Source organism: Epinephelus fuscoguttatus, linkage group LG12, assembly GCF_011397635.1.
Source record: "Epinephelus fuscoguttatus linkage group LG12, E.fuscoguttatus.final_Chr_v1".
In the NCBI taxonomy this organism is placed as follows: Eukaryota; Metazoa; Chordata; class Actinopteri; order Perciformes; family Serranidae; genus Epinephelus; species Epinephelus fuscoguttatus.
The window spans coordinates 43,563,570-43,585,561 of record NC_064763.1 but is presented as its reverse complement, the minus strand read 5'-3'; the positions used below and the strand labels follow the sequence as shown (position 1 = coordinate 43,585,561).

The 21,992-nt window shown below is 43.6% G+C and overlaps 2 protein-coding genes across 4 annotated transcripts in view; one reads left to right on the top strand and one right to left on the bottom strand.

The window, feature by feature from the left end:
• The window catches only part of sra1 (steroid receptor RNA activator 1), a 25,129-nt gene extending 13,656 nt beyond the window's left edge, over positions 1-11,473 (bottom strand). Inside the window, exon 1 of one of the 2 annotated variants that reach the window (XM_049592671.1) lies at positions 11,030-11,473. In XM_049592671.1, the coding sequence (XP_049448628.1) occupies positions 11,030-11,063 (34 nt within the window). In that variant the 5' untranslated portion in view covers positions 11,064-11,473. The remainder of the gene's footprint in view (positions 1-11,029) is intronic. The other variant, XM_049592673.1, reaches the window with a different exon arrangement.
• The window catches only part of apbb3 (amyloid beta (A4) precursor protein-binding, family B, member 3), a 20,453-nt gene extending 2,121 nt beyond the window's left edge, over positions 1-18,332 (top strand). Inside the window, exons 2-12 of one of the 2 annotated variants that reach the window (XM_049592689.1) lie at positions 7,448-7,611; positions 9,865-9,920; positions 10,021-10,069; positions 10,552-10,701; positions 13,193-13,320; positions 14,666-14,780; positions 14,943-15,024; positions 15,099-15,182; positions 15,383-15,498; positions 15,577-15,756; positions 16,002-18,332. In XM_049592689.1, coding sequence (XP_049448646.1) covers positions 7,448-7,611; positions 9,865-9,920; positions 10,021-10,069; positions 10,552-10,701; positions 13,193-13,320; positions 14,666-14,780; positions 14,943-15,024; positions 15,099-15,182; positions 15,383-15,498; positions 15,577-15,756; positions 16,002-16,250 — 1,373 coding nt within the window. In that variant the 3' untranslated portion in view covers positions 16,251-18,332. Of the gene's footprint in view, positions 1-7,447; positions 7,612-9,861; positions 9,921-10,020; positions 10,070-10,551; positions 10,702-13,192; positions 13,321-14,665; positions 14,781-14,942; positions 15,025-15,098; positions 15,183-15,382; positions 15,499-15,576; positions 15,757-16,001 lie in introns of both variants that reach the window. The other variant, XM_049592688.1, reaches the window with a different exon arrangement.
• The last annotated feature ends 3,660 nt before the right edge of the window (positions 18,333-21,992 follow it).

The window sequence follows — 21,992 nt, the reverse complement described above, 5'->3', positions numbered from 1 at the left end:
TCTTCGACCTTCTACCTCCCTTCTCCTCCTCAACAGATGAAGCATTAGCAGAACAAGGTTGTTGTCGTACTGCTGCTTCAAGAATATAAGCAAAACAAGCCCGAAAAAGGCACTAAGAACGGCGTCGTCAAGCATCTTGTTATCCGGAGCGAGGACTACAGTGTTTTCTTCCGGTAAACGTAAACACGTAACATCCGCCCCGCCCCCTATCCAATCAGAAACCTGCCCCAAACCTTGTGCAGATCCAAATAAAGGCGATTAAACTGATCTCTGTGTAAACCCTCATTCAGAATGAATATTTCTCATGTAAACTACCTGGAAAGGCTTTAATTCAGATTTATTTCATTCAGATTTATTTCATTCTGAATGAGAAGCCATCATGTAACCACACCCAGTGTTTCTGTCCGCCCTCCGCTCTCCACTGCTAAGCTAACATTAGCCTTAGCTGCTCTGCACTGTAAAACAACCAGGTCTGGTGGGAGTAACGCCATCCTGACTGAACAGCGTTACTGTGGAAACATGGTGCCCACCCTCTGCTCTCCCCCCTCGGGTCACCCTCGGAAATAAGGGGCTCAATTTGGAGCCCCATCTGTCCTTTAGCATTGTTAACGTCACTGTTAACTCTGTGAGAACTGTTAGCATTGTCAGTACGGTTAACGTTGTTAATCAATCAATCAATCAATCAATTTTATTTATAAAGCCCAATATCACAAATCACAATTTGCCTCACAGGGCTTTACAGCATACGACATCCCTCTGTCCTTAAGACCCTCACAGCTGATCAGGAAAAACTCCCCAAAAAACCCTTTAACGGGGAAACAGAGTTAGCCATGCTGAAGAGGTTTGCAGCTCATAATGCAGCTCACTCATCAACATGTTCTTTTTCTGAAGTCGTCAAATATCGCCACCTGGTCAGTGATTTCCACGTCAGACACTGACGAGAAAGTCGTCCCTTCACAGTGGAATGACTTTAGAGCGCCGCCAGATGGTGTCAGTTTGAAACGCAGATGATAACAACATTAATTAAGGAGCTGTAAAGTCTCTGTGGGGCGGGAGGAGGGGAGGTGCATGAGTCCAACAAACATTTACCCGGGAGCCCGCTGTTCACTTCCTGTGTGAATGTTGAGCCAAACCATGATTTTTTTGCTAAACCTAAGTGCTTTTGTTGCACAAGGAAATAAATGTAAATATGTCATTATATGTTGTTTTTAAAAAAGACTGTATCTAGTAATGAGCAGAAAGTTTATATACATGTATATATATATATATATATATATATATATATATATATACATGTATATACAGAATTATAATGCATGTGACTGACGTAAATTGACACGGCATCCCTGAACGTCGCACCAAGGACACAAAGTGGGTCATATATAGACATGAAAAGTCCGATATTTGAGGAGTTGGAGGTGAGAATGTGTTCTACTCACTGAGGCGACCTGGGGCGAGACCAGAGGGTGGCCACCATGTTTCCACAGCTACGACATCCCGCCACTGTGATGTTACCAGCGGTCATCGTGAAAAAGTGGTGCTGCTAGCTCGCTCCCAGCAGACCTGAGTAGTGCACAGAACAGAGCGGCCGAGGTGTAAAATAACACGAAACACCTATTACTGTGAATAACCACAACATTTGCATTTTTTATTTTGGTTTGTTTTCACATCAAAAGACACACACACACACACAGACACACACTGACCATAAACAGATTTAAAACCTTCCATGTTCATATAACCCTGTCTGGGCGCAGACCTGGAAGCTGTCACAGTTCAGGACAATGATGTCAGCGTCTCTCCTGAGCTTTAAGGGTTTTAAGGAAGTTTACGTTCGTTACCTGAGAGAGAGATTCACCTTCACTGAACATGTATATAAGCATCAGGTGACCTCTGATGGGCTGCTGGAGACCATCCATCAAACACATGACCTCATCGTGAAAGAGGTCAAACAGGATGTCACCAGGACAGAAGAACAGAAACACACACAGAGACATGGCGGTGCTGTGTCAGGAGGGACTGTGGGACAAGACAAGGACACTGTGAGGTCACAATGACAGATGACATCATCACTGAGTTTACACGCTTCATTCAGTCCTCATTAAAATGTTTCATACATCCTGCTGTGTGTCTGCATGTGACGATGAATAGAGGGCGATCTCTGACTAATATCTGATATATTAATGAGAACACAAATATTCACAGTGTTGAGGGCGGAGCCTTCATCATGTTTGGATCGACTGAGAATCAGCTGTCTAAACACACTGAGTACTGATCCAGGATCAGTGACGATCACTGACTTCATTCAAGACAAGATTCAGACTACAGAGCAATGACACGTTTGTTTCTGTAGGACAAGAACAATAAAAACAATACAAATACACTTTAGGAACTGGACCTAAATAACTCCAATAATGAGCCTCAATTATTATAGCCCTGCTGTTTATCAGTACGTAGCCGTAGCCCTGCTGTTTGTCAGTATGTAGCCGTAGCCCTGCTGTTTGTCAGTATGTAGCCGTAGCTCCGCTGTTTATCAGTACGTAGCCGTAGCCCTGCTGTTTATCAGTACATAGCTGTAGCCCCGCTGTTTGTCAGTACGTAGCCGTAGCCCTGCTGTTTATCAGTATGTAGCCGTAGCTCTGCTGTTTATCAGTACGTAGCCGTAGCCCTGCTGTTTATCAGTACGTAGCCGTAGCTCCGCTGTTTATCAGTATGTAGCCGTAGCTCCACTGTTTATCAGTACGTAGCCGTAGCCCTGCTGTTTATCAGTACGTAGCCATAGCTCCGCTGTTTATCAGTATGTAGCCGTAGCTCTGCTGTTTATCAGTACGTAGCCGTAGCCCTGCTGTTTATCAGTACGTAGCCGTAGCTCCGCTGTTTGTCAGTATGTAGCCGTAGCCCTGCTGTTTATCAGTACGTAGCCGTAGCCCTGCTGTTTATCAGTATGTAGCTGTAGCTCCGCTGTTTATCAATACGTAGCCGTAGCCCTGCTGTTTATCAGTACGTAGCCGTAGCCCTGCTGTTTATCAGTACGTAGCTGTAGCCCCGCTGTTTGTCAGTACGTAGCCGTAGCTCCGCTGTTTATCAGTACGTAGCCGTAGCCCTGCTGTTTATCAGTATGTAGCCGTAGCCCTGCTGTTTATCAGTATGTAGCCGTAGCCCTGCTGTTTATCAGTATGTAGCCGTAACCCTGCTGTTTATCAGCTGCCGTAGCCCTGCTGTTTATCAGTATGTAGCCGTAGCCCTGCTGTTTATCAGTATGTAGCCGTAGCTCCGCTGTTTATCAGTACGTAGCCGTAGCCCTGCTGTTTATCAGTATGTAGCCGTAGCCCTGCTGTTTATCAGTATGTAGCCGTAGCTCCGCTGTTTATCAGTACGTAGCCGTAGCCCTGCTGTTTATCAATATGTAGCTGTAGCCCTGCTGTTTATCAGCTGCCGTAACCCTGCTGTTTATCAGTATGCTGTTTATCAGTATGTAGCCGTAGCCCTGCTGTTTATCAGTATGTGCAGAGAGCCCTGCTGTTTATCAGTACGTAGCCGTAGCCCTGCTGTTTATCAGTATGTAGCCGTAGCTCCGCTGTTTATCAGTACGTAGCCGTAGCCCTGCTGTTTATCAATATGTAGCTGTAGCCCTGCTGTTTATCAATATGTAGCCGTAGCTCCACTGTTTATCAGTACGTAGCCGTAGCCCTGCTGTTTGTCAGTATGTAGCCGTAGCTCCGCTGTTTATCAATACGTAGCCGTAGCCCTGCTGTTTATCAGTACGTAGCCGTAGCCCTGCTGTTTATCAGTACGTAGCCGTAGCCCTGCTGTTTATCAATATGTAGCTGTAGCCCTGCTGTTTATCAGTATGTAGCCGTAGCCCTGCTGTTTATCAGTACGTAGCCGTAGCCCTGCTGTTTATCAATATGTAGCTGTAGCCCTGCTGTTTATCAGTATGTAGCCGTAGCCCTGCTGTTTGTCAGTATGTAGCCGTAGCTCCGCTGTTTATCAGTACGTAGCCGTAGCCCTGCTGTTTATCAGCTGCCGTAGCCCAGAGCAGAGAATCACTGATCCAAAATGATGGATCTTGAATTCTGGGAAATTTGTTGTGAAATCCAAATGGACTTGATCATTTTTAAAAGCATATAAACACCTGACCCTTAGACCTGGGATAGGTCTATGTTTTGGATCTGACAAACCAGGGGCCTGTATCACGAAGCAGGATTAATGTCTTAGCGAGGTAACTTCAGGGTTAACCCTGGGTTCTTATCGGGGTAGATCACCATGGTAACTTACTCTGAACGGCTATCCTGCTCCGGAGCAGGGTAAGTTCAGGGTTGAATCTGATCCTATAAAAAGCACCACCCACTGGCCAATCAGCTGTTGATGGCTGACAGAAATGCAGCCCAGTCATGACGGGAAGTTTAATTCATTTGATTGATTTTGATTTGAAACTTTATTTTGAACATTAAAAAGAAAAGAAAGCAACAACAACAGACAATGAAAAGATTGTTCAGAAAGGAGTGGAAAGAAGTGGAACTTTCATCCCAGCCCTTCATAAGAAAGAAACTGATCATTAGCGGACACTTAATAGCACCATTAATTAGTGCCAACATTTTGTTTTGTTGGAGGAAATGATCCCTGTTAAAGATAATGGGCCTAACTGACAGCTTTGCTGCTGGAAATGTGGAAAGTAGCCTATCATGTCTACACTTCATGGTGTTTGAGGATTTTCCTTTTGTTTCTTAAAGAGGACACTAGGTATATTTCTGCACAGCTGTTAATTTCTAACACAGCTCAATATCAGGATGATTTTATTCAGACTATCAGTTTGGTGTTGATATGATTTAACTGTGGCGTCAGCTTTAAGCTTTATTGTAGCATATATAACGTTATGACAAAGAAGACCAGTTTATCAGACACAGTGATGTTAGACGATAATTGTAATACACGCAGTTCATCTGCGCAGCATTGATTTCATGGGATTCAAGGGTGTGATCAGTGTCAGATGTACAGGTACAGGTACTGTAGCTACTTGAACCGGTGATGAGTCATTTAACCTACACATCATTTTATTTGCTGCCTTGTGTTGTCTTGATTTTTCCCTCTCTCCTCCTCTATTTCTTCTTTCCTCACCCGTTTCTTTTCTTCTCTATTATGTGATGTCATTGATGTTTTGACAGGGGAATTTCTTTGATAAGCTTTCAGTGGCTTCTAACCTCTCCGGCACTTTTCTTTTTTAATCTTGTAAATGTTATACTGTCTGTTTTTAACATTATGTGCAAATAAACTAATCTAAACTAAAACTAAACATTATTCATCCCGTTATGCGTTGCCACGCATGTTTCCTCCTCCTGCAGCTGCCACGGTGTTGGCCTTTTCTCTAATGTTGCTTTTCTCCTCCTCATATTTTAGTAGAATTAATCTCTGATCCTCACATGAGAAATACTTTTTGTTTCCTCACATACGGCGCTCTGTGAGGACGCTCAGTGACGCTCAGTGACGCTGCGCTTCTCTCATGATTGTGATTGGTCCGCTGTTTGTTTGTTTATTTGTTGTGATGCAGTGGCTGAGACACCGTCAGTAAACTTCCTGTGTTTACTGTAAATGTTTCCTGTTTGTTCTCCAGCAGCTGAACAGAACCATCTGTCAGGAGTTCATACAGTGTGGAAATAAAAATGATTTCAGCTGCAAGTTTCCTCCTCGAGTCGAGTCAACGAGTCGCTGTATTGACCACTGCGCCCCCTCCTATTCATCATATTGCCATCTCTCAGTCAGCTGACTCAGCGCTTCACGTCTCTGAGGGTCATTAATTATTCAGGTCCTCTATAGTTTCCTGTCCTCTTCCTGTCTGACCTCTGGACACTCTGTACTGGACACGTCTGCTCCACACCACTGCTCCTACCTTCCCCAACATCTGTCCCTAACATCTGTCCCTAACATTTGTCCCTAACATCTGTCCCTGACATCTGTCCCTAACATCTGTCCCTAACATCTGTCCCTAACATTTGTCCCTAACATCTGTCCCTGACATCTGTCCCTAACATCTGTCCCTAACATTTGTCCCTAACATCTGTCCCTAACATCTGTCCCTAACATTTGTCCCTAACATCTGTCTCTGACATCTGTCCCTAACATCTGTCCCTAACATTTGTCCCTAACATCTGTCCCTGACATCTGTCCCTAACATCTGTCCCTAACAGCTCCTTACACTCCAGCACACAGTCCACCACCGACTGGACGTCCTGTTTCTCCATGGTCTCATCATGTCTCTGTGAGGACGCTGTAGAACAGGGTCAAAAACTCATATGATCCAAATCAACACACACTTCATGTCATCTTTTACACCTGACGTCCACACTGTCCTTTTGTCATGTGCACTAACTAACCTGCCTCACAGACCCACACCTGGTGTAAATAACATGTGTGTGTTCTGACACCAGTGGCGGCTGCTGGTCTTTCAAACAGGGGAAGCTCACTTTTACATCAAGTTTACATCATAAACTGTGTCATGTTGTAGCGAGGCAGTAACTTGAAGCCCTTTTCCAACCACACTCATGCCATAGAACCACAGCAAACACACCTCAGAGATGTTCAGATGGGTTCAAACACCCTAACCCTTGTTTACAGTGTGTGTTGTGTGTGACAATGAGCTACATGGCTTATAGAAATCAGGAAATCCAGACGGCACTTTGTCAGAAGACTCCACTCACAAATATCTGCATGGGACTGAGCTCGAGATGTGACGATGCCGGTGTGTATTTCCAAAGCGCTGTCAATCACAAAGGGGTTCATCACGCAGACACTGAGTGTCCTCTCCTGCCTACTGCACCATTAGGTCCCAGGGAAGCTGAGCCTCCCTGGAAGTGACGATTTTGTCGCATTTATCCAATGAGCGTCTCGCTTTGCTGCATGAAAAGAACCTGCTCAGCGCTGTCTCATAGGAATGCTTGGAGGCTCCGCGTCCACTGTGCTGACACCAGAATGTATGACAGGGAGGTCGCATTTGAAAACTGGTGATAAACAGCTGACGTTTGAACATCATAGTCATGGTGAAACGCATCCTAGCGCACGTTTAATGCAATGTAAATTCTTATTTTAATGTAAATTCAATGGTGCATATTTGACCATTTCTTCTATGAAAGTTTAGGGGAAGTTCAGCCTCCCTTGTTGTCTCAAAGCAATCGGCCCTGATAGACACATAAATAAAGTCAGTAGAAACAGAAGCTCAGTAGAGTCCACTGATACACACTGATACACACACTGATACACAGTGATCAACACACACACACAGACACACACAGACTGTGTGTGAACCTAAACACCATCAAAACCTGTCGGACTCATCACATCAACACAGGCATGTTTACTACAGATAAATACATGCTTCAGTAGCTCTGATACTGTGTGTGTGTGTGTGTGTGTGTGTGTGTGTGTGTGTGTGTGTGTCTGTGTATGTGTGCAGACAACATCTGGACGGACCAGAACCTGCTGCTGGACCCAGACCTCCCCTCCGGCTGGAGAACCATCAAAGACTCGACAGGAACTTATTACTGGCACGTTCCCACCGGCGCCACCCAGTGGCAACACCCTCGCCTCAGTGGGACACCACAGCTGCTCGAAACACAGGTTACTATCTCAATAACTCACGTGGTTAGTTCAGTTTAACCAGTTAAAAGTGTCCAACAAATACAACTTAACCTTATTAATTTAAATGGACCTCGTTAGCCCAAATTATTGTGCTTAATTTAACTTAACTCAGTTAGTCAAAATAAACCCGGTGAGTTTAAGCTAACCTGGTGAGTTTAATTAAACCCGGTTAGTTTAATTTAACCTTGTGGGTTTAATTTAACCTGGTGAGTTTAATTTATCCTGGTAAGTTTAACTCAACCCGGTTAGTTTAATTTAACCTGGTGAGTTTGATACTGTGTGTGTGTGTGTGTGTGTGTGTGTGTGTGTGAGTTTAATTTAACATCTGGTGAGTTTAATTTAACCATCAAAGGTGAGAACTTTAATTTAACCTGGTGAGTTTACTTTAACCAAGTGAGTGTATTAACCTGGTGAGTTTAATTTAACCTGGTTAGTTTAATTTAACCCGGTTAGTTTAATTTAACCTGGTGAGTTTAATTTAACCTGGTGAGTTTATTTTAAACTGGTAAGTTTAATTTAACCTGGTGACTTTAATTTAACATGGTGAGTTTAATTTAACCTGGTGAGTTTAATTTAACCTTGTGGGTTTAATTTAACCTGGTGAGTTTAATTTATCCTGGTAAGTTTAACTCAACCCGGTTAGTTTAATTTAACCTGGTGAGTTTACTTTAACCAAGTGAGTGTATTAACCTGGTGAGTTTAATTTAACCTGGTTAGTTTAATTTAACCCGGTTAGTTTAATGTGACATGGTGAGTTTAATTTAACCTGGTGAGTTTAATTTAACCTGGTGAGTTTATTTTAAACTGGTAAGTTTAATTTAACCTGGTGACTTTAATTTAACATGGTGAGTTTAATTTAACCTGGTGAGTTTATTTTAAACTGGTAAGTTTAATTTAACCTGGTGAGTTTAATTTAACCTAGTGGGTTTATTAACCTGGTGAGTTTAATTTAACCTGGTGAGTTTATTTTAACCTGGTGAGTTTAATTTAACCTGGTGGGTTTATTTTAAACTGGTAAGTTTAATTTAACCTGGTGAGTTTAATTTAACCTGGTGAGTTTATTTTAAACTGGTAAGTTTAATTTAACCTGGTGAGTTTAATTTAACCTGGTGGGTTTATTAACCTGGTGAGTTTAATTTAACCTGGTGAGTTTATTTTAAACTGGTAAGTTTAATTTAACCTGGTGACTTTAATTTAACATGGTGAGTTTATTAACCTGGTGAGTTTAATTTAACCTGGTGGGTTTAAGTCAACCCAGTTAGTTTAATTTAACCTGGTGAGTTTATTAACCTGGTGGGATTAATTTAACCTGGTGAGTTTATTAACCTGGTGGGTTTAATTTAACCTGGTGAGTTCAATTTAACCTGGTGAGTTTAATTCAACCCGGTTAGTTTAATTTAACCTGGTGAGTTTATTAACCTGGTGAGTTTAATTTAACCTGGTTAGTTTAATTTAACCTGGTGAGTTTAATATAACCCGGTTAGTTTAATTTAACCTGGTGAGTTTAATTTAACCCAGTCACTTTAATTTAACATGGTGAGTTTATTAACCTGGTGAGTTTAATTTAACCTGGTGGGTTTAAGTCAACCCAGTTAGTTTAATTTAACCTGGTGAGTTTATTAACCTGGTGGGATTAATTTAACCTGGTGAGTTTATTAACCTGGTGGGTTTAATTTAACCTGGTGAGTTCAATTTAACCTGGTGAGTTTAATTCAACCCGGTTAGTTTAATTTAACCTGGTGAGTTTATTAACCTTGTGAGTTTAATTTAACCTGGTTAGTTTAATTTAACCTGGTGAGTTTAATTTAACCCGGTTAGTTTAATTTAACCTGGTGAGTTTAATTTAACCTGGTGAGTTTAATTTAACCTAGTGGGTTTATTAACCCGGTTAGTTTAATTTAACCTGGTGAGTTTAATTTAACCCAGTCACTTTAATTCAACCTGGTGATTTTAATTTAACCCGGTTAGTTTAATTTAATCTGGTGAGTTTAATTTAACCTGGTGATTTTAATTTAACCCGGTTAGTTTAATTTAACCTGGTGAGTTTAATATGACCCGGTTAGTTTAATTTAACCTGGTGAGTTTAATTTAACCCAGTCACTTTAATTTAACCTGGTGATTTTAATTTAACCCGGTGAGTTTAATTTAACCCGGTGAGTTTAATTTAACCTGGTGCAGATGCGTAAGTTTGTCTGATGTGTTGTCTTCTTCTGTGGTGTTGTGTCTCAGCAGGAGGAGGCTGAACAGCAGAGCTCCACCACAGAGACCAGCAAACCACCTGAGCCCAGGTAACACACAAACACACACAGAGACACACAGACACACACACACACACACACACACACACACAGATAATATGAATTTCTAAATATGAAATATTTCTTTCAGGTCTTCATGGCATGAAGATTATCTCACTAACCACGACCCCAACACCAAGGTAACACGACAACAACAACAACATCAACATCAACAACAACAATTATCATACGACCCGTCTCTTCTTGTCTCAGTGAGACACATTTGGTTTTTCTGCTTCATTAAAGTATGTTTTAGATTCAGAACCTTCTCATGAACGTCCTCATTCCTGTGCTGCGTTCACTCACACTATCCTGATGGTGATGTCACAGGAAGCTGATGATGACATCATGACTGACAGGAGCAGTGTTGACATGAACCAGAGTGAAAGCTGACTTCCTGTCAGTCGGCACTAATCTGCTCTAATCTCTCCTGCTCTGTGTCGACCGCTCTCTACCACACTTTTCATTAATCTGACTTAATCTCTTTCTCTCTCTCTCTCTCTCTCTCTCTCCATCCATCTGTCTGTGCCCTGGTTTCCCTGTTTTTCACCCAACGACTCACTGACCGCTTAATCTCATCATCTGACTCTGTCTGTCCTCTCCCTGTGTGTCTGTCTGTCAGTGTTTTGCAGTGCGCTCTCTGGGCTGGCTGGAGGTGGAGGAGGAGGACCTGTCTCCCGGTCGCAGCAGTCTGGCTGTCAGTAATGTCATCCAGCAGCTGTCTCACTGCAGCAGCCCCGAGCAGAGGGACAGACAGGGAGCCTGGGGGGAGGTGAGACACCTGCTGAACCTTCACCTGTCCGTCGACGTCTGTCTGTCTGTCTGTCTGATTCAGTCACAAACTGACCCAGAATATGAAAGTAAACCACGATGTGAATTAAACCTGTTCAGACATACGACCCTGACTCAGGATCAGCTGGACTCTGTAAACCATTAATGAAAACAGTGATCTGTAAACTTACCTGACTCATATACAGTTAAATATAGCACAGAGATATTCAATGTTCAAACTCATTCATTTTCTGTAACCGCTTATCCTGTTGGGGGTCAGAGCACCTGGAGGAAACCCACGCTGACACAGGGAGAACATGTCAGAGCACCTGGAGGAAACCCACACTGACACAGGGAGAACATGTCAGAGCACCTGGAGGAAACCCACGCTGACACAGGGAGAACATGTCAGAGCACCTGGAGGAAACCCACGCTGACACAGGGAGAACATGTCAGAGCACCTGGAGGAAACCCACGCTGACACAGGGAGAACATGTGGGAGCACCTGGAGGAAACCCACGCTGACACAGGGAGAACATGTCAGAGCACCTGGAGGAAACCCACGCTGACACTGGGAGAACATGTCAGAGCACCTGGAGGAAACCCACGCTGACACAGGGAGAACATGTCAGAGCACCTGGAGGAAACCCACACTGACACAGGGAGAACATGTCAGAGCACCTGGAGGAAACCCACGCTGACACAGGGAGAACATGTGGGAGCACCTGGAGGAAACCCACGCTGACACAGGGAGAACATGTGAGAGCACCTGGAGGAAACCCACGCTGACACAGGGAGAACATGTGAGAGCACCTGGAGGAAACCCACGCTGACACAGGGAGAACATGTCAGAGCACCTGGAGGAAACCCACACTGACACGGGGAGAACATGTCAGAGCACCTGGAGGAAACCCACGCTGACACGGGGAGAACATGTCGGAGCACCTGGAGGAAACCCACGCTGACACAGGGAGAACATGTCGGAGCACCTGGAGGAAACCCACGCTGACACAGGGAGAACATGTCAGAGCACCTGGAGGAAACCCACGCTGACACAGGGAGAACATGTCAGAGCACCTGGAGGAAACCCACGCTGACACGGGGAGAACATGTCGGAGCACCTGGAGGAAACCCACGCTGACACAGGGAGAACATGTCAGAGCACCTGGAGGAAACCCACACTGACACAGGGAGAACATGTCGGAGCACCTGGAGGAAACCCACGCTGACACAGGGAGAACATGTCAGAGCACCTGGAGGAAACCCACGCTGACACGGGGAGAACATGTCAGAGGACGATATGAATTAATATAGAGGAAACCCACACTGACACAGGGAGAACATGTGGGAGCACCTGGAGGAAACCCACGCTGACACAGGGAGAACATGTCAGAGCACCTGGAGGAAACCCACGCTGACACAGGGAGAACATGTCAGAGCACCTGGAGGAAACCCACGCTGACACAGGGAGAACATGTGGGAGCACCTGGAGGAAACCCACGCTGACACAGGGAGAACATGTGGGAGCACCTGGAGGAAACCCACGCTGACACAGGGAGAACATGTCAGAGCACCTGGAGGAAACCCACACTGACACAGGGAGAACATGTCGGAGCACCTGGAGGAAACCCACGCTGACACAGGGAGAACATGTCGGAGCACCTGGAGGAAACCCACGCTGACACGGGGAGAACATGTCAGAGGACGATATGAATTAATATAGAGGAAACCCACGCTGACACGGGGAGAACATGTGGGAGCACCAAATACCAGATTTGTGTATTTATGTATACATTCATACATTCAGACCTTACGGGGACCCTATTCACTCATACTCCACGAGACAGTCCAACAACATCCATCACCCTTTCTGTCAGACTTCCCTTTCTCAATTCTCACTGAGTTATAGAGGACCATCTCTCTGGAACAACCTGTCACCATCTCTTAAAGCATCATCTTCACTGGCAATCTTCAAAAATCAAATGAAAAAGTATTTAATTAATCATCTCTAATGTGGAATTATTTATTTATTATTATTTTCCTTGTTTGGATTCTCCTTGTTTTTGGTCTGACTAGTTCTTAGTTGTTTGTTCATCGTCAAACACGTAATCTTATATTGGTTTTGTTCATTTTATTTGCTAACTGTCATCTTTTGTCTTGATTTCCTCCTCTTTCTTCTGCTTCTGCTTTCCTTCTCCCCTTTTTTTTTCTTTTTTTGATTTCTCTTGTTTATTTCTTATCCTTATTGTATGATTTAATTGAGGGCAGGTTCTTTGACAGGCCTTTAGTGGCTTCTAACCTCTCCGGCACATTTCCTTTGTAATCTTGTAAATTTTATACCGTCTGTTTTTAACATTATGTTCAAATAAAACTAAACTAACTAACTAACTAACTAACTAACTAAATATCTCCGAACTGTGTTCAGTTTTCATTTATGTTTTACACAGCAGGGTGGTATAATGCTGTCTGCCTGTCTGTCTGCCTGTCTGCAGGGTCGGGAGATGATGCTGGTTCTGAAAAAAGACACTCTGACCTTGTTGGACCCTTTAGACCACACCCCTCTGCACTGTCAGCCAATCATCAACATCCGTGTGTGGGGGGTGGGCTGCAACAACGGCAGGTGAGCCAATTGGAGTCAAGGTCACATCTCTACACCTGTTCAAATAAACTACACGTAGATAAGACAGAGGTGGGCAGATTTTATCTTCTGAGGATGGTGACCCGCCCTTTGCCTCTGATTGGCTAACACTCGTTGCTTGTTAACCAGGTTGAATGAGACTGGTTAGAGTTTGTATAAGAATGTCAGAGGCAGAATAATTCACAGTAAGGCGAGTCATTCCTTCACTGTCCCACCCAAAAAAATATACCAGAGGAGAGCTGGTCGAGAGAGCTAGGCTAACACTTCCCCCTGCTTCCAGTCTCTATGCTAAGCTAGGCTAACAGTGCCTTCTGCTTCCACTCATTATGCTAAGCTTACCTTAACACTTTTCTCTTCCTCCAGTAATTATGTTAAGCTAGGCTAACCCTTCTCCCCATCTTCAGTCTTTATGCTAAGCTAGGCTAACACTTCCTCCTGCTTCCAATTATTATGCTAAGCCAGCCTAACACTTTTCTCTTCCTCCAGTCTCTATGCTAAGCTAGGCTAACACTGCCTCCTGCTTCCAATTATTATGCTAAGCTAGGCTAACACTTCCTCCTGCTTCCACTCATTATGCTAAGCTTACCTTAACACTTTTCTCTTCCTCCAGTAATTATGTTAAACTAGGCTAGCACTTCCCCCTGTCTTCAGTCTTTATGCTAAGCTAGGCTAACAATGCCTCCTGCATCCAGTCATTATGCTAAAGTAGCCTAACACTTTTCCCTTCCTCCAGTCATTATGTTAAGCTAGGCTAACACTTCCCCCTGCCTCTAGTCTCTATGCTAAGCTAGGCTAACACTTCCCCCTGCTTCCAGTCCTTATGTTAAGCTAGGCTAACACTTCCCCCTGCCTCTAGTCTCTGTGCTAGGCTAGGGTAACACTGCCACCTGCTCTCAGTTTTTCTACTAAGCTAGGCTAACAATGCCTCCTGCTTCCAGTCATTAAGCTAAGCTAGGCTAACACTTCCCCCGATTCCAGTCCTTATGCCAAACTAGGCTAACAGCACACACTCACAGTTTGTTTCTGCATGCTCAGGTGTTAAAATCAAACCCACCTTTCAGTTTGTTTACCTGTCAGTTTGCGCTAACCCTGTCACTCTCTCTGTTTCTTTAACACGCCCCGTCCCCCACCCCTCCACCTGGGCAGGGACAGGTAAACCTCTCTACCTTTACCTCTTCACATAAAGCTGCACCTCACAGCCTCCGATATATGTCAGGGTCATTTATTGATTCACCTGCTGATCACATGATTGTCGGTCCATCAGCTGATTGGTCACAACATCATGACACTGTATGTATGTGTGTGTGTGTGTGTGTGGTGCGTTCAGGGACTTTGCGTTTGTGGCGGGCGACAAGGACAGCTGTGTGCTGAAGTGTCACGTTTTTCGCTGCAACGCTCCGGCCAAAGCCATCGCCACAGCGCTGCATGAGATGTGCTCCAAGGTCAGTTGTTAACGTCACCTGAACGACAGGTGACACTCTCAGGTGTGAAGCTTGGCATCTTAGCTTAGCATGTTAGCTAGCATGCTAGCATTAGCTACTTAGCAGTAAAGACAAAGGGAATGTTGTTCTGTAGGTGAACATGATGGTTTAATTTCTCTTTAGATGATGTCAGAAAAGACGCTGATGCGGCCGTCCCGCTCCCTGACCATGGAGAGCATCTCACCTGAAGACCTGCCCAGACAAGGTGACTCAGCTGTTCTCTGACGTCACCTGCTGTTTTCTGATTGTCTGTCTTCTGATAGTTTGTTGTTGTTTCAGTGGAGTTTCTGGAGGCCGTGCGACAGCAGGTCCAAAAGTTTGAGGTCCAGTACATCGGTAACCTGCCAGTGTCCAGAGCGATGGGTAAGACACAAACACACCTGAACACACCTGAACATGCCTGAACACAACATCCAGCTCTGTGATTGTTTCAGTCAGTGTAAACAAACTGATAATGATCCTGTAAATGTGATGTTATTATGTACCGACTAATTAGGTGCTAATTACGTAATAAAACACACCTGGTGGTTACCGTGGTGACCAGGAGTCTGGTTATGATGCAGGTATGGAGGTGTTGAACAGAGCGATAGAGAGCATCATGAACTGCACAGACAGAGACGAGTGGGAGCCAGCGGTGATCCACGTCACTGACAACATCCTGTCTCTGTGGAGGGGAGAGGTACCGCCATCACTACATAATTTGTTAACCCACTAGGTGACAGGTCAGCTGACCCTCTCTCTCATTGGTTCTTGACAGGAAGGGGAGGAGCCTCTCTGGGAGTGTCAGGTACGTTTCCTCACCTTTCTGGGCGTCGGCCATGACAGCCACACCTTCGCTGTGATTGTTGATGGCGGCACACAACAATTTGAATGTCACGTCTTCTGGTGTGAACCGGACGCAGGGATCCTGTCTGAGGCTGTTCAGGCCGCATGTATGGTGAGTACACACCTGAACAGGTACACCCTCATTTAGACCTTAAGAAAAAAAAACAAAAAAAAAACAACTGCACGTCATTCATACCTTACGGGGACCTTACAGCACATGGACACTCCAGGTCATTCATACCTTACGGGGACCTTACAACACACGGACAGATTCAGTTCCATAAACTCTGGTGTTCTTCTGCCCCCTGGTGGTCGACACACACTTAACACTGATTCCAGTTCCTTCCTGTCCATCAGGTTCAGTATCAGAAGTGTCTGGTGGCTCAGACTCCTCCCCCAAGGTCCAAGTCATGGCGTGCAGCCCCGTCAAAAGTCAAACGGGCCAACTCCATGGATGCCTTCCCTCCTCTCGCCTCCCGTCTCCATGGCAGCAGCAGCAGCAACATGATGATGCCGCGGATAACCAAGGGCAACGGCAACAGCAGCGTGAGGAAGGGGATGCTAGCGTTCTTCGAAACTTTTCGTAAACAGGCCGCTACCTCCTAATGAAGGGGGCGGGGCCACCAGAGACACATGTCAGCAGAGGTTGCTGATTCTCCAGGACTAAAAATGAGTTTGCCAAGACCTCGGAGGTGTCTCCACACCAACACATGTACGCGTGTCTCTGGTGGTCCGACCGGCCGATTGTGCCGCCTTCACCATCACCAGCGACGTCCCGGAGACCACCGTCGCCTTCTGTTAATCGGACCAGAAATACACCTGTTTGAACTCTCACCAGTCGTTGGCTAGCTTAGCGTAGCGACCGTGTTGCTAGGTATTTGACTGCAGATTGAATGAATGGATTGAAGGTTTTAGGATGCTAACATAATGCTAACATGATGCTAACGTGATGCTTACATGGGTTTTCTGTGTTAGTGGACCTGACAGGACCGGAAATGACCAACACGGACCTACAAACACGAGCAGATCCAGATTAGAGACGACGTCCACCAACGTCTCATCACTTTCTGTGTTTCCTGTCCGTAGAATCATGATACAATAAAACTCAGGACGATTGGGTCGTAAATAAAGACAAACACCGGGAATTCTGGGAAACGGTGATCTGAATCAGCTGAATGAAACCACACCGTCATACTTTACCAATGTTTCACCATCATGTGACGAAAATTTCGGGAGGATTCATGTCTGAAACTCTGAGCCCTGATTTACCCTTAAACTTCCCCTCAAACTCTGAGCCCTGGTTTACTCTTAAACTCCCCCTTAAACTCTGAGCCCTGATTTACCCTCAAACTTCCCCTTAAACTCTGAGCCCTGGTTTACTCTTAAACTCCCCCTTAAACTCTGAGCTCTGATTTACCCTTAAACTTCCCCTTAATCAGACTGACACTGAGATAAGGAGAAAAGCCTCCTGTGTGTACTTGCTTCAAGCTTTAGTGAAATATTCCAGAGTCGGTTTCAAGAGCCGCAGTAAGTGTTTCTGAAATGCTGACGTCATGTTGATCCACTTACCTGTTGTTTCTTTTATCTTCATGTCACATGGGATGGCAGGTAAGAGGTTACCATGGTTACAGTCGTTCACAAGTTTCTATGGAGGAGAGAAATCAACAAGTTTATTTCTACAGAACGTTTCAGTACAAACAGAGTGTCGGCGTCACTGTCGAGAAAACACATCGCAGAAAACCTCGAAAGAAGCTCAGACACAAACAATTGTGATAATTTCAGTTAAAGTTGAAATAACTTAAGAAAAAGCAATAATTAAAGACAAAGTCATAATAATTTGAGGAAAAAATATGTTGGCAATGAAGTAAAATTGGGGGCAGAAATCATAATGTTTTGAGATTAAAATAATAATGTCAGGAGGAAAAAGTTGTAATAAAAATAAATAAAAAATGTAATGTTACTCAAAGTCGAAATATTTCAATAAAGTCATAATTGGAGGAAAAAATTATAGATGTATTTTTTAATAAAATCATGACTTTTTCTTGAGCGGCCTTATAGCTTGTTGATTACAATAATTTGACTCCTTGCTTGTAAAGTTGAATTTTTCCCTCGAGATGTTTTTCCTGACGTGTCCTGACACTCTGTTACACTACAGTACTTTAGATACCTCATAAATATATGAACTATGATGCAGAAGAAAAAAACATATTAAAAAGATTAATAAACTGATGACGGAGCATGTGTTTGACTGGTGCATACAAAGTTCTGTTTTTCTGAGCCGCTCTTGAAAGCCTCCTGAGCCTCTCAGTGAACTCACCACAGACAAAGCTTTGACCTGCAGTTTGCATGTCAGGCACAATGACAGCATGGAGGGTCATTAAACATATCCGGAATGATTTGCTGACGTCACCAGATGTGTCAGCACGTTGCTGAATGTACAGACGGACATGTTGAGGAATATATAACAGTACATATATAACGGCTGCCTCCTGATTGGCTGAAGCACCTGTAGATAGAAGCTGTAGTATGTTCAATGTCAGTAGGAAATTTCAGCGAGAGGTTTGTCCAACTGTCCCTGAAGTCTCAGAGAAACAGCTGTTTTCTGTCTTCATGTCTGTTGATCTGAAATTCTTTGGCACAAATAAATTAATGATGTCATGTAAAAATGAAACAGAAATAAACTGATGAACCGACTTGTCTCTGCAACTCTTTGTTCTTTAGTTTAAAGTTCATGTCTCAGTTTGTTTCTTTTTTCTTTTTTCTAAAAAATTTATTAGTGAAATTACATGACAAAAAACAGTGACATGACATGGTGAACACATAAACAGACATGACGAGGGGAACATACATAACTACAGACAATAACAGAACGAAACAAGAAATGAAAATGTAGTTGTTAAAGAGGCAACAGACAGCATCTTTTCCTAAATATATCATGATGAAAATAATGTGGGCTGCACAGGGTAGTGTCCACAGTAAAATCAGACTATCAGCGTTTACATAGGTTACTTAGTGGCTTTGCAATCTTTGCAATAAGCTTCTGCCACCGGGGGCGAAATTTCTTAGAAAAAATCTGTTTTATGGCAGGAAACGCGTCATGTATTGTGAAACTGGTCGGTCAGCCAATCAGGGACTGGAGCTGGTCCTTATGAGGAGTTGGGCATGAGATAGTTGAGTCACGAGCACAATGGCAGACGGACAAAGTTTGGAGACAAGTGAAAAACGGCCTAGCAAAAGAAAAGGAGCTCCTCTGTGTGAGGAGGCAAAGAAGAGCAAAAAGGAGAGTGATAAAAGAAGAGGAAAAACAAGAGTAAACCTCAGTCAGGCGTTCAAGAGATGGAGGGAGCTCCGTGACCAAAGAGGCTTCAAAACCCATGTCCAGCTAGCTTTCTTTCTAATGGATCAGTAAGTAACACGGCTAAATGTTAGCTAGACCAGAGAGGACTGGACTGTACTCAATCAATCAATCAATCAATTTTATTTATAAAGCCCAATATCACGAATCACAATTTGCCTCACAGGGCTTTACAGCATACGACATCCCTCTGTCCTTAAGACCCTCACAGCTGATCAGGAAAAACTCCCCAAAAAACCCTTTAACGGGAAAAATAATGGGAGAAACCTCAGGAAGAGCAACTGAGGAGGGATCCCTCTTCCAGGACGGACAGACGTGCAATAGATGTCGTACAGAACAGATCAGCATAATAAATTAACAGTAATCCACATGACACAATGAGACAGAGAGAGAGAGAGAGAGAGAGAGAGAGAGAGATGCAGGACAGACGGTAATGACAGTAGCTTACAACAACATTAATGAAAGTAATAATATTATAATTAATAATAATATATTAATATCTGGCAGTATACATGTGTGACAATAGTCATATGTGTATAATAACAGTAGAAGTATGACTAATGACTAATGATGGCAGCAGCAGCAGCAGGAGGCATCTGGCAGGACCACGGCAGCAGCACAACCACACACGTCACGCTGTCCAGGCACCGCTGTGATATGAGTTAATCTGAGAGACAGTGGAGCACAAAGGCTCCGGAGAAGAAGCCGAGTTAGTGACATCCAGAATGGCCGGGTTAGCAAGATGCAGTAATAGGATACGAGAGAGAGAGAGAGAGAGAGAGAGAGAGAGAGAGAAGGAGAGAAGGTGCCCGGTGTATTATAGGGGGGTCCTCCGGCAGACTAGGCCTAAGTCAGCCTAACTAGGGGCTGGTACAGGGCAAGCCTGAGCCAGCCCTAACTATAAGCTTTATCAAAGAGGAAAGTCTTAAGTCTAGTCTTAAATGTGGAGACGGTGTCTGCCTCCCGGACCGTAACAGGAAGATGATTCCACAGGAGAGGAGCCTGATAGCTGAAGGCTCTGGCTCCTGATCTACTTTTGGAGACTTTAGGGACCACGAGTAACCCTGCGTTCTCAGAGCGCAGTGTTCTGGTGGGATAATAAGGCACTATGAGCTCTCTAAGATATGACGGAGCTTGACCATTTAGAGCTTTATAAGTTAACAGTAGGATTTTAAATTCAATTCTGGATTTTACAGGGAGCCAGTGCAGAGAAGCTAAAACAGGAGAAATATGATCGCGTTTCTTAGTTCCTGTTAGTACACGTGCTGCTGCATTCTGAATTAGCTGGAGAGTTTTTAAGGACTTACTAGAGCTACCTGATAATAGAGAGTTACAATAATCCAGCCTTGAGGTAACAAAAGCGTGGACCAATTTTTCTGCATCTTTTCGGGTCAGGATAGGCCTAATTTTCGCAATGTGTTCTGGCCCCTACCATCTCCTCGCCAAGAATGAGTCTTGCAACATATCCATTTGTGTTCCGGAAAGTTTGAAACAGGAAGTTTCAAATTTTAAATCATGATTCTTGATCACAAATACGTTGTGATCATGATGACATTTGAAAAGCTTTTGATTACAAATACATACAGTTGAGATTTAGCAGACAATACAATAAATAAATGACATTATTATGTCACTATCTCATGTGGCTGAAGACGACACATGTTATTTCAAATACATGTATTTTATAAATCTACAGTTTGTTGATTCAAAGTAGGGGCTTTTTCTTGGTGTGACGATGAAACTGTGTGCCATCATTGCAGCCATCAGACCTCACAACAACAACACTTTTGATCAAATGTGTGCAATAATGCATGTGGAATAATATTCCTCTAAACGTTGTTAACAGTCATCAGTCTCTATTCTGTTTGGTTAAATGACATAGGGCCATGCACACCGCCAGCTTCTTGGACTTCCACATCTCTGGCACCTGTGGGCAGCATATGCAAATGAGTTAGATGTCACGTGTTGATTTTTTGGCTGTAGACCGTTATTGTGTGTGTGTGTCTTTGTCGCCCTCTCCAGGAGCTGAGGGGTATAAGGGCTGGTGAGTCAGCACCATGGAGGTGTTGTACAGAAACCGTCACAATTATTGGCAACCCTGATAAAGAGCAGACTAAAATAACTACACACAATTCCCTGATAATACTCTAGACATAGAGATTGTCTTTCCACACAGTAAGTGCTGTGAGGAGGGTGTCCCCTTGTTACAAACACACATTGGCAGAGTTCCCTGTGAATTGACCAATTCCGCCCAAAGCCGTAAGTGATAAGTTGATAAGTTGATTCATGTAAGTGGAGTTTTTAGGTGTGGAGGCTGAGGGATTAGGAGATATTAAGATTTGGCCAAACACATTTGAAAGATAAGAAAAAATCCACAAAAGAACACTAGAGAAGAGGGAAAATCGACCAGGAGGAGGAGTCAGACCTGTGTAGCTAGTGTGTGCAAGGGTGCAGAATGCAGTGGTCATTTGTTTGTGCTGTGTAAACGCTAAAATGTCCATTGATGTTGTTTTCACTTCATCAGTTTTGATTTATTTGAGTACATTCACTACATCCTACAGTATAGACAGTAAACTTCAATGTAATCGCTTATCAGTGAAGGTATAGGTGAAAAAACTACGACAAATACACATATCTGATGTAAATAGGCCTATCATGTGTGGTTTGAAACACTGCTGACACAATTATATGATCAAATAATGGTTGCTTGTACATCTTATTTTTGTTTATAGTCAGATGTGCACATAGAGGTCATAATTGAACCATGCACATCAACTACGTTTTGTAATCAAAAAGCTAAGTTTGTTCATAAAATAAGAAAGGAAAAGCGGGAATAATTATTTCTGATAATGACAAACATGTAATTAAATGAGTAACTGCAGCATTGATTGTAAAATATATCAGTTTCAATAGATATAGCATGCAGAGACACATCCATGTTTGAAATCCCATAGGGAATGAATGCAGTTAATTTTTGACCCATGTCTGCAAAT